The following is a 12,150-nucleotide window of genomic DNA, read 5'->3' on the forward strand; positions in this document are numbered from 1 at the left end:
CAGGTAATCCCTTTCCAGATCAAAACCGATACTTCATGCCATCCCATCCTGACTTGGTCATCAGATGGAAAATAGAGCCTTAAAAGCTACTCTATTCAGAGATTTAAATGTACTTTTTCATTCTTCCCCCTTGCTCTTCATATGGAAGCATGAGTGCAAAGGTTTTCTGCTCCCCCAGACCTAATGAGCTCTTTGGGATCCACAAAGTGAGCTGGTTTTCCTTCTTCCCCTACAGACTATTCATAAATTAAAATAGTGAAAGAAGCAGAAGCTGGTGCTCAAGAGTGGTTACCCAGCAGTGCCTGACAAACCTCTTACCTTGGCATGTGCATAGGTTACAAGGCTCACCCACTTTTCCAGGGGCTTGGACTTCAGCTGTTTTACTGGGATACAGTCATTGAGCACCTTCTGTACAAGTTCATTGTGGATGGTATCTCCAAATTGGATATAACAATATTTTGCACCTATCTCCACCAAATCTTCCTCCTGAAACAATTAATCCATTAAAAGAGGCCTAGAAGGATGTCACAAAGGCTAGATAGCCTCTTTCAACCTTTGAACCATTTAGGAATGGGTTTTTTCAATTTTTGACTGCATAACTCTTAACAGTCGCCCAGCATAAGGAGGGATGAACGTCACACAGTCATAACATCAGAGAGATTATTAGCAAAGATATTTTAAAGTACGACCCAATTTACCCCTTTGGACATGCCTCTAAGCTCTCACATGAACTGGAAGTTGCAGGGAAGGAGAAAGGATTAATTAGAACTGGCAATGTGACAGCTGGCACAATCACCTGGACAGGGATTGTTCATTAAGAAGGGAAGGGTTGTTCACATCCACTACAAACTCAGTTCATATTCCTGCTTTTTAATGTGGGAAGCATTAATATAGTTTTGTCTCTTTAGGAGGATGAATCGGGAGACTCACCTTCTCACAGCGGTACTCTCCAAACCGAACGCCCCGGATGACTTGGTGGTAGATGAGATCAGTGCTGACAGGATCCTCCCGGGAGTTGTGCCAGGGGGTGAAGATTTCCTTGCGGAAGTAGAGGCGCCAGGGCGCGTGGCGTTCGTGTGTGCCCCGCTCCTTCACCAGCTGCTCGCACTGAGAGATGGCGTCCAGGACGTGGTCCCGGCCCCCGCCCAGCGACCAGACCTGCCGCAAAGGGACACTGCATTTACCGCCTTGCCTGCTCAATAAACACAAAGCTCCTGGTCTCCTGACTGCAAAAAAACTCAAAAAACGTAAGCAGATGAGTATGCGAGTTGTATGTGATAAGTGGATGTATTTTTACTAGTCAGCTATGTGGCAAAGGAAACCTGACAGGGCTGCAGCAAGAATTGCTGAGTGATGAGCCAACAGAAAGGCACAACAGGATTATCAGGCCTTGAGATCCATCTGGGATTCAGAACTGATTTAGTTTCAGTGCAGGACTGGGTTGAGGGTGTGCCAGAATTCAGGAATCCTCAGTGAGGCTGGTTGGGCAGCAGCAACTCCATGGAAAGAGAAGGGAGCTTTCATTCTGTTTTTCTACACTTTACCTTATCAAACACAGCAATGTAGAGCGAAAACCCAAAGACATCCTTCAGTTTGGTTTTATCTGCTATGAACTGACAGATCTCTTTGGCAGTGGAAGCAGAGTCTGCAGGAACAGTGATGCTTTGGCCATTCATCAGGGTGACATTAAACATAATGGGTTTCTTCTGCTTTGTTGCCTGTAAGTCAGAGTTAATAGAGAGAAAAAAATTGTGGACAAACCTTACTTTCTTCTGAAGAATGAAGTAAGCTTTTAGATCTAAGAGCTGCACACCCTGTACAACCTGGTCAACAATCTTTAAGTGAATCACCAACACCCACACAGTTTCTTCAAAGCGTGGTGATTCGTAAATATAAATAACATCCCTGGAGCAGCACTGGACTCAAGTTTTCTCCACCTCACAGCTCAGGAAAGCTGATAATCACATAACAGTGCCAACTGATAGACTTGTCATGAGCCACATTTGTCCTGATGACTTTTGGGAACAGCCTTATGTGCATCAGTGGAGAGATGGCCTGCAGCAAGTACACTGCCCAGGAAGATGTGTGTTAAGCAATAGGGTCCCTGAGATTTAGGGAGGAATTGAACTGAGGTCTTTACTTGAAGGGGAGGGGGGTTGTGATATTTAATTACTAGGGTGACATTTAAAGGAAGTGGAGGACAATATAGCACCATCATACTCCCTTCTTCCTCTAATTTTAAAAGCATAAGCTTTGCTGAGTTCTTTCCAAAAGTGACAGTAAGAGCTTTCCTCAGGAGGTTGTTTCTGGCCTGTGGTTCTTGAGTGGATGGAGATACCTTCCTGCAAATCATCTGCTGCTGCTTTCATACTTTACTGCATATAGGGTAACTGAATAGCCAGAAGAGGTGTATCCAAGAAACTGCCCAGACCAAGGTAGCTGGTCTTCAATCCCCTTGTGCAATTGCTTTCCATGATTTGATTTAGGAACGCCTGCTATTACAGATTAGTGAATGTAGTATAACTACAAAGTAAGTAGTATACTTACAAAAACCAGTATAAAATGTCCCAGTTCAATATAATTAAGCCAAAAGGGAGTTGCTACCTGAAGTTCCAGCCAGCTGGGAGGTTCAGTCCGGGCCCCGTTGCTGTAGGTGCGTCTCAGACGCTCAGCACAGTATGGAGCGTAGCCCGTGGGGCCATGGTGGATGAAATTCAACAGGTACTACGTGCACAGAGCAGGAGAAGGAGTTAGGAAACATTAATCCTCAGCAAATATTAAAAACCTTCTGCAGCTGATACACTAGATTAGAGTGATCCATTAGCTTTTAGTTCACCAGAAAATATTAAAGATTAGGGTTGGAATTAATGTCTTCAAAAAGGAGGCTTAAGACACTTAGTTTTCACTCATTCTTCAGAACTTTCAGTCCAAAGGGAGAGAAGATTTCTGTCAGTCTGTCCACCATGTTTAACTACATGAGTAGTGGAGACTTTGTTCTTATGGTTAGGTTAGAGCAAGAGTTAGTGTTTTCAACCCAAGAGCCTGAAGTCTTAGGACATGCTGTACGAATGAAGAGTTGGGAAGAGGATTTATGGCAGATTAGGTCTAATGAGGATTGATACTTTTAGTTCTACCAAGTTCTCTGGCAATATCAACTGAAGTCCATTATTAAGATGGGACATTTGAAGAGATGAATGGGATAAATTGAGCTTTTGGAGTCTGTATGGCTCTTGGATGACATGGACTTGTATTTATGTATTTGTATTTAGTGCAAGCATGGGTCATTCATCTGGTTATTTTAATGATTAAAAATATACCTAGACATAGGGTATGGTCATATCTTTCATTAATTCTGCATGGTTCTAAGTCTTTGGATGAAGACTGGTGTCAAAATATGCCTATGGCTTGTGATTGGTTTGTTCCAAGTAGTGTCTATTTAGCAGCATTTATGATTAGATTGATTATTTGGACTGGGGTGTTAGTAAAGCAAGGCTGAAGTTGCATGCACATCCACGGATCCTGTTTGCCTCTCAGATCTAGGAGGAAGCCTGATGTCCAGTTGGAGACACAGGTTGAGTTTTTATCCTGTGGTGAAGTGGATTTATCATCCATTTAAACTTGGAAATTAATAAATAATTAAAAAGTTGAAATATCTCTTGGACTTTTTAGGGCATAGAGATATAGGGTAAAGACAGATACAACTTGAAGGTGTAATTTCATACTGGGCTCCTGAATATTTTTAATCACTAGGGTTGTAACTGGAGACATCTTTTGGTTGTCTTTGGCTGGAAAGGCAGAATTGGAGAGGCTAAAATTTGCCAGATCCCTTGCAGATTATAGATATAAAATAAGAGCTGTGATGAACAATAGAATCCAGACTGTATTATGTGTAATGAAAAAAATTAAATATGAATGCAGCAATAATTTATTTGAATTCTCAGATAAGCATATGAGATGAGAAAGTTTCTGCTGAAACCACAGCACTAGCTACTCTGGAAGCCAAACATTTTATGAGGCTATCAGCATCAAAACATCAAAATACACAAGACACCAGCTCAGCTGAGGCGTGTGAGCTGCTGTAAGAAAGGTTAGCAGTGTACCTTCACAAACGTGTCTGAAGGAGGAAAGCAGCCAAGGCAAAGTGACAGCAGGATCCAGCCACGAGCATAGCTGCTCCTGTTGCTGTTTTCTGTGAGTTGTTTGCAAATCTGGCAATAAATCTCATCTCTGTAAAGAAACATGTGAGAGCAACAGATAATTCACTGTCTGAACTGTCTTGGCTACATTTCGACTGCAAGCTTGGCAGGATTGCAGCATGATGAAGTAGATCTGAGCTAGGTTCAACCACAACATCTAGGATAGCACCTGTAATGCACCACAGGGAGTAGCTTTGTTATGGAAAAGGCTCCAGGTATGCTTAGGGTCTTTTGCCACCCCTTCTAACTCAAGTGGAATTCCCATGCTGAATTAACTTCTGTGAGAAGCAGGGGGCCGTGCAGGAAAAACAACTGCTGGGTCATCCAGCTGTGAAATGGCATTTCTGTCCAAGAGTCTAGATGTGTAACTTGATCTGAGCTCTCTACAGCATGTGGGGTTTAGCTCATGGCTCTTGTCTGTCTGCTTGTAGGTGGATTTGGAGATAAGGATGGGGGACACCCCGCTTAATTTTATATCTACATATTTACACATTTACATATTTATATATTTTATTTATATTTATATATGAACTTGTGGTGTATCTTGTACAGAAATGGAGAAAGGAGTGCTTCTGAAAATGCAAGTTATCTGCATCAAGAACCTAAGGAAAACAGATGCAAAAATCTGCATACAAATAAAACTGCTATTAAAAAATAATCTTAATTTATTCTAGACTCTTGGAACACACATTTGTCAAATCTGATGTGAGAGAACATAAGTTGGATGAGTTTTTTGTTCCCTCATAGGACATTTGATGAAACACAAACTGAGGGTATAGGTACTTAGCCTGTGGCTATTATGATATATGGATTGAATGCAATTTTTGCCAGCTGAGCATTTGATTTAGGGAGTGTCTTGACTGAAACAAATTGACTGTGGATAGAGGAATGCAGCCCATGACTGAGGTCAAGGCACGGCCTGTGTCTGTGGGCTCTGTTAAAGACTAGTGCTTAGGATAAAAAAAGGAGAAGATTCATGAGGTCAGGTCAGAATCAATGAGCTTCTGCCATGTCCTCACACCATGCTTGGCCTCAGATCCAGCCTCACACTGCTTATGGTCAGGATTTCTCCTCAGTGTCTGATACACTCAGCAATCCAAACCTTTGACCGTCTCCGATGCGGGGACATTGCTTGAGTGCTCAAAAAGAGGCTATAGGGAAACCTTTCATCCACCTAGTATACATTAACTCCATATTTCTTCTGAGTGACTCTTCTCCCTCATTCTAGGGCAGTGCTCCACCTTCAAGTGCTATTGAGTCACAGCCCTGAGCTCTGCCCCTTTCCATACCTGTGGGGTATTCAGAAAGCTATACAGGGAGGCAGCTGGCCTAAACTGCAACATGAAAATACCAGAAAAGGCAGTAAGGGAGTCATTCTCCAGGACTGCAGAAAAAGGATGCTGGATTTCCTTGCAATGAGCACCTGGCCCTAGGAAGGGGGTACATGCCGCCGTGCCTACTCTGAAGCTCCCTGGCTTCGCCTGCCCGGCCAAGGCACGGTCAGCAGCGGGGGACACTCCCTTGTGTCTCGAGGAGATTCGGGGAGTGGCTAAGACAGAGCGCTTCGCTGTCTGCCTTGTATGGAGGAGAGGTATCCAAAGAGGTAATGAGGGAGTCAACTCAAGGCCGGGGAAAAAGTCTCAGGTTTAATCCACGCTCCGAGAAGCTCCGAATGCCATTGTATCCAACAGCCAAAAGTGCCCCCGAGGCTTTCACAACAGCTCAAATACCGGGGCGGTAACAAGGGGGAAGGGATGCCCACCACCCAATGAGGGGATCTGGGGGAGTGGAAGGCAGAAGGACAGACAGACACATAAACCAATGGGGGAAGTTTAAGGGAGGGACCCCTGGCCCTCATCCACTCACTCGATGCCCAAAGTGGAAGATTCTGGGAGAGTGGGATGGGGAGCCGAGTGATGGACAGGGTACCAGGGAGGGGACAGGGGAGTGACTGAGCACTTTCAGGGAGATGGGCGTTGGGGGAAAGGCAGGAAAGCTCAGGGTGGAACCACTGGGAGAAAATGGGGGGTGAAGGGGCAAAACATTACAGAACTGTTACAGAGATATAAAACCACAATACAACAGGTACATATTTCCTACCTGATGGCAGGACGCAGAATTGCATTGCCAATAATGAAGTGTACTTTTTCTAGGTTGGACATAGGTCTCTGAGAGATCGAGATGTCCTCTTGGAAAGCTTCTTCTCCACTTCGTAGCTGCTCTGTCACCTAAAAGAAACATTAGAACCCCAGAGTGCTCTAGAAATCTCCCCTCTTAGTAGGCAGCTCTCCCATAAATGAGAGACATTCCTTCTCTTACTGGCTAAAACTCTTCCCGCTCAGTGCAGGAGAACCAGGCCATATTACCCCCTTCCCTATAAAGGTAACTCATTAAATGTGCTGTTACAGCACTGTCTCTGGCTAGGAGAACTTTCTTGTACTGTCCTGTACAGCCCTAAGCACATGGTTCTCAGTCTGCTCAGGCCTCTGGGCAAGCTGTTCTGTAATGCCAACAATTCTCCTTGTGTTCTCTGCTACAGAACAGATGACATCAGTGCACATGGGGATCGTTTCCAAAGAACACTGCACCAGGTATCCCACAAAGGGCTGCCCTGGTTTGGCAGGGAAACAAGTTCTCAGCTGGGAGGTTGCTCACATAACATCTGTCAGAAGGTGAAGATAGGGTTTCAGGCAAGAAGAAAGGGAAGCAATTTATTTCCACCTCTTACCTTCCCTGTCAGCTTGGATGACCGTTTCAGTTTCAGGGATGAAATCCCCTTAGAAATCTTGTTATCCCTTCTGCCTTCTTTCTGCAATACACATTACCATTATAGGAAATCAGTTGAATGCACAGCAAGAATGATTCATTAAGGACAGAAAGATGCTCAAGTGAAGATGTTTTTGTTTTTTCCTCTCCTGCCAGAAAGAGCTGAGTGTCCTGCCAGGACTTTTGCACTTGTGGCATTTCAAGTACAGTAGCATGAAAGAGTTCCTTTGCTTTTCTCACTCTTGGTAGAACACCACAGAAACCAGGCAAAGCAAATGAAAACACAAATATAGCCTACTTGTCTCACCATATTTGGGCTGTCATTCCTCAACTGGACCTGGTTTTTCCTGCCAAGTGTGTCATAGATCTGTGTCATCACGGAGCTGCTCTTGGTGGTGGCACTCTTGGCAAACATTGCTGGCTCTGGCAGGTCCCCCATGAACCTCAGGATGATCACCCACACAGCTAGAGAAGCCTATAATAGCAGAAAGCACAGTCAGACAGTGCCAACAGGACCAACGGCTCCATGTCATTTCTGCCTGTTTAGATTAAGGGCATTTTCTGCCTTTACCCAGTCCAAATTGTTAAAATTCCCATTTCCTCTGGCTACCTACACAAAGAGTTTAGTTTCATACCAAACAACAAGACAGCAACACACAACACTTTCCTGCTAAAGGAAGAGGGTACAGCTCTGGTGGGAAGGTCAGATTTCCTCTATGATTGCTGAGCCCTCACCATTCCCTTTACTGGCACCTAGGAGATGTGCTGTGGCTGGAGGGAGGTGGTGAAGCCTTGGCTGAACTGCAGTCTGCATTTGCTGACCTGGACAGATAAGCAGTGGAGTGGAGTCGAGTTTGCCAGGACCCTTCATGCCCAAAACTAGAAAGCCAAGTAATAGCAAAGTTCTTGAAGCATGGGGTTTTCCATTCTGCCAAGGCTCCTTAGAATCAAGGAAAACGCCCTCCTCAATCCCCCTTCTGGTTCAATGGGATATTGAAGGCCTGGCCCTCCCCCTTCTGTCCTATCTCACAAACCAGCAACCCTAACAAGAGCAGAGATAAGCTCCTATGCTTCTTCTCTCATGCTTCTTCTCTCCAGTCCATTTTTGTCCCCAAAGGGTGTCTGGAGAAGTCAAAACACACCTTTGAGTTCCCTCTTTGGAAAAGAACAAACGTGACCAGAGATCCTGCATTGAGCAGGTATTTGTGTGAAGCATCTGCCAGCAAATAGCCAAAAAATGCTGATGGGAACTGCTGCTTTCAATACCATGGCTCAGGACTATCTCCTTGGCTCTGGAGTCTCTGGTTCCCAGGGCTGTGCCAGAGCCAGGACCCAAGGATGATGGGACCTGTAAAGCCAGGGCTGTGGAGAGAGCAGGTTCAATATGAACAACAAGGAGCAAGATACCAGGACATTGTCCTTGTCATCATGGTAGAGCAGTGGGTGCCGTAGCTGTCTCCGGATATGTGTATGTGTAGAAGACCCCTGGAAATAAGTAGCTGCAAACTTGGGGAAGGTGTATTCTTCCAAACCATGTGCTTCCTCTTCTAGCTCCACACTCATGGGAATCATGTCCAGGTCCACTTCCTCCAGCTTGTTGGGCATTGTTTCCAAGTCCTGTGCAGAACATGAGGGAAAAGCATATTTTCTTTTATTGAACTCTGATATGCTTATATTTAGTTTTGGTTTTTTTCCCCTTGGCCATAGGTCTTCCAGAATTTGCCTTTCCAGCTAACCCCAAAGCCATTTACAGTTGTTACCAACAAATCATTTGGACTCAGAGCTTGTCCTTCTGAGATGCATCCATTCCATATGGTCTTCCTGTCTTGGTCCTCAGCAAGAATATTGCTGATGGAAAATCCAGGTGTTACTGTTCACATCCTATACTTATCCATACCATTTTATTTTGCCCACCTCTTCCTACAAAATTCCAACCTCACAGCTATCAGGACAAGTATATCACAAATGTTGCCTTCTAGAATATGGTGTAACTTGTGTCATGAACTTTCAGCTTGTTTCAGACAGAAAATCACTGAGAGAACTGTCAGCAGAGCATGAGGTTGGTGCCAAAATGTAGAGGGTGGTACTGTTTGGCTGGGCCAAAGAAACAAATGCAAAGTTTGAAACTATATAGTCCCTAAACTGCATGTGACCAAAACTTTTGGGAACTCACCTCTGCAAGAGATGCCTTAGTGACTGGATAACTAATTTGGGGGATTCTTTCACTGTACAGAAGTTCACTAAACAGAACTGACCACTGATAGAATTCTAACAATCAGTGGATTTACACAAGGGATAAGCATGACCCATTACCAGTCTGCAGCTGTGTACCTCAAAACCCAGAGGAGCCTGTCCTTCTTGGCCTCCAATCACAGAAGGTAAAAACCCAAAAATTTTGTCCACCATTTCTTGGTCGCTGATAACATCATGATTTGTTGGTTTATTGGCAAGCACGTTCCTCTTCTGTCTTGCTTCTGCCTCCTCTCTCTCCTGAGTTAGCAGGTGTTCCTTTAAACACAGAAATAGGCATGACTTGAACATGAACATCATGAATGAATATCATTCTGCTAGAGTGAAGGGGTATGAAGATTAAACACTTTTACAAAGGTGTGTGACTGTGAGGTCCAGCTCTGCCAGTGCAGTGTTGAAACAGGAAGTCAAATGTTGCTTGTGTCAAGCAGTCACAAAGACCTGGCACATCAGCAGCAGGGCCCTGCTCTACAGCTGTCTTTATGGACTGTTGACCTATTGGTAATGATGTGCAATTATATAAGAATTTAATCAACAACAGATAATACAGGAAAACCACAGAATTTCTAACAGAAAACCCCACAATATTTAAAATTTTAAAATGTTTTGTGTCAGGAGACTTGTAATGGCATTGGGCATATTTGGCTAAAGTGCCACCTTATGCTGCAAACAGAAATGTGTATGTATTTGCCTTGTTATATTTTCAAAACATCATTAAAAATAGGGTTACAACTATGTCTTACCATTCTTTAAATATAGCAGTGCTCAGAGGTTTGAGCAAGTCCACAGGTGTGAGCTGGGTAATGCTGGCCAGTGTTCCTCCACCAGCATACCTACCTTTTGTAATTTCATAGCTTCTTCCCTTCCTTTCAGTGGTCCCAGGGCTTGGATGAGATGGTTTTCTTCTTTCAAGTGGATATTTCTGGCTTCCAGCTTGTTCTGTGGACAACAGGACTATTCTGTGACTGTTTGTACAACTGCTGAACCAACTCCCTTCTGCTTTTAACAAACTGTCCACACCAGGACTTTGTCCCAACAGAGTCTTAGTTCAAGATTTGACATTTTAGGGAACAGTCCATGGGTAGAAATCTGCAAACTGGCTTTGTCCTGTTTGTACAGCATTAGTACAGAAAGGAAATCAGGGAGAGGCCTCTCATGTGCTATAGACTGACAAGGGCAGCACCTACCAAGACACACTGCATTTGGATTCCCTTCTGGCAGTCCCTGAGTGCCACCTTGCTGTAGAAATTAATCTCCCCTTGCAGGACTGGCTGATACACACATATCTTTTCTCCCTTCTGTCACAGCCACTGCAGCTGTATCAGTGAAGTTTTGATCCATGATAATGATCACATAAAGCAAATGTAAACAAGATCAATCTGCTTAACATCTGCTTTTATACTTGGCAAGAGTTCAAAATAAAATACCCCAAAATGAATATCCACACCCAATGCTATGTTAAGGCAACACTTGCTGGTGCTAAAATCTCTATTGGAATTCCATAGAAGCAAGGTGTTCACAAGGTATCTGTGAGCATTACCTCCCTCTTTATCCTCTGGTAGGTTTGGCGAGCGAGCATGCCCCTTGCATATGCCTGTATGACACACGCAGCTTTCTTCTGCTCTGCCAGCTTCTGACGCAGCAGGAACCCGCGGCACAGGGCCTGGAAGCTGACGATCCGAGCCCGCGTGGCCTCGTACTGCTGAGCCAGCTGCCGGCTGCGGTACAGCGCCTGCAGGCGCCCGAAGCCCAGCAGCGCCTGCGCGTGGTGCAGAAAGAAGAACTCATTACGGTTCCAAACCATCGGGACAGGCTGGGATGTAAGTTGGGATGAGTAGAAGACAACAACATTTGGTAACTGGATAAAGAAACTGGAAGTAGGTAATGTAATATTGCCCTTTATGCTTTGTTTTCTACCAGTAATAGGCCTTTAAAACTAGTATATAGAGTTATTTGGGGATCTGTTCTAGGGAGTGGCTCCAGAAACTGACAATGGTAGCATGGGATTAGGACAAGAGAAGGAACAGAGCAGAAATGAAGCCAGGAGAATGGAAACAATCAGACAGGAATTGCATCACTGAATGTTTCTGACTAAAACTGGCAGTTTCTCCGTCCCATCTCAAATGGGATCTATGGGATATAATAATAATAATAACAACAGTAATAATAATAATAATCCCTGCCGCACAAATACATAATCTGTGAGTGCCCCCAGTTTTCCTCATCCAGAAAATGCACCATTTATAGAAGATCAGTTAGTTGTTTTCACACAGAATCACACAGAATCATCAAGGTTGGAAGAGACCTTCAAAATTATCTACTCCAGTTGTCAACCCAGCATCATCATAACTACCCCTAAACCATAGCCACAGGTGCCACATTCAGATGTCTCTTGAACACGTGCCAAGATGGTGACTCCACCACCAGCCTGGGCAACTTATTCCAGTGCCTGACCATTCTTTCAGTGAAATTTTTTTCCTAATATCTAATCTGAATCTGAACCTCCCCCAGCAACATTTTTAATAATGTGAGATTAATATAATGACTTTTCTGATAATTTTTTACAAATTCCCAGTTTTCCTGCAGTTTTCCAGTTGTGGAAGACACTTTGCTCATAGTGTGGTGGTGATGCACAAAGGCTAGGCTTGTGTTTCTGGCTATAAAAAGTGTGGAACCACTTATATGTCAGGTCTCTGGAGCCAGGCCTGCCAAAGGTGAGTTGGGTTCCTATTTCACCAAAAAGCAGAAATGTCTCAGGTTCAGCAAGGCCTGAGAGGTCCCAGAGCCCTCCTTGGACTTTATACCTTCCTTTACACCCTCTCATCTTGTCTATTCTCCCTTCAGTTGAGAAAATCTTGATTCCTAATATACCACTCAGTCTGGCAGGGCACAATATATAAACACACACACACAAATATATATTCATTGATACAACTTT

At 44.1% G+C, this 12,150-nt stretch overlaps 2 protein-coding genes across 4 annotated transcripts in view; one reads left to right on the forward strand and one right to left on the reverse strand.

Annotated features, from left to right (window-relative positions):
- LIMS2 (LIM zinc finger domain containing 2) overlaps nucleotides 1–976 on the forward strand; it is a 50,913-nt gene extending 49,937 nt beyond the window's left edge. The window contains exon 11 of the mRNA XM_053986682.1: nucleotides 909–976. The gene's annotated coding sequence lies outside the window, so the exon portion shown is untranslated. The remainder of the gene's footprint in view (nucleotides 1–908) is intronic.
- The window catches only part of MYO7B (myosin VIIB), a 48,227-nt gene that overhangs the window by 17,253 nt on the left and 18,824 nt on the right, over nucleotides 1–12,150 (reverse strand). Inside the window, exons 20-31 of one of the 3 annotated variants that reach the window (XM_053986639.1) lie at nucleotides 10,825–10,971; nucleotides 10,050–10,151; nucleotides 9,294–9,470; nucleotides 8,370–8,579; nucleotides 7,270–7,437; nucleotides 6,925–7,005; nucleotides 6,297–6,424; nucleotides 4,101–4,227; nucleotides 2,605–2,724; nucleotides 1,545–1,718; nucleotides 931–1,158; nucleotides 319–486 (exon numbers count right to left, since the gene is read on the reverse strand). In XM_053986639.1, the coding sequence (XP_053842614.1) occupies nucleotides 319–486; nucleotides 931–1,158; nucleotides 1,545–1,718; nucleotides 2,605–2,724; nucleotides 4,101–4,227; nucleotides 6,297–6,424; nucleotides 6,925–7,005; nucleotides 7,270–7,437; nucleotides 8,370–8,579; nucleotides 9,294–9,470; nucleotides 10,050–10,151; nucleotides 10,825–10,971 (1,830 nt within the window). Of the gene's footprint in view, nucleotides 1–318; nucleotides 487–930; nucleotides 1,159–1,544; nucleotides 1,719–2,604; nucleotides 2,725–4,100; nucleotides 4,228–6,296; nucleotides 6,425–6,924; nucleotides 7,006–7,269; nucleotides 7,438–8,369; nucleotides 8,580–9,293; nucleotides 9,471–10,049; nucleotides 10,152–10,752; nucleotides 10,972–12,150 lie in introns of all 3 variants that reach the window. The other 2 variants (XM_053986638.1, XM_053986640.1) reach the window with 2 other exon arrangements.

This window comes from Vidua macroura, chromosome 10 (genome assembly GCF_024509145.1).
Source record: "Vidua macroura isolate BioBank_ID:100142 chromosome 10, ASM2450914v1, whole genome shotgun sequence".
NCBI classification, from domain to species: domain Eukaryota; kingdom Metazoa; phylum Chordata; class Aves; order Passeriformes; family Viduidae; genus Vidua; species Vidua macroura.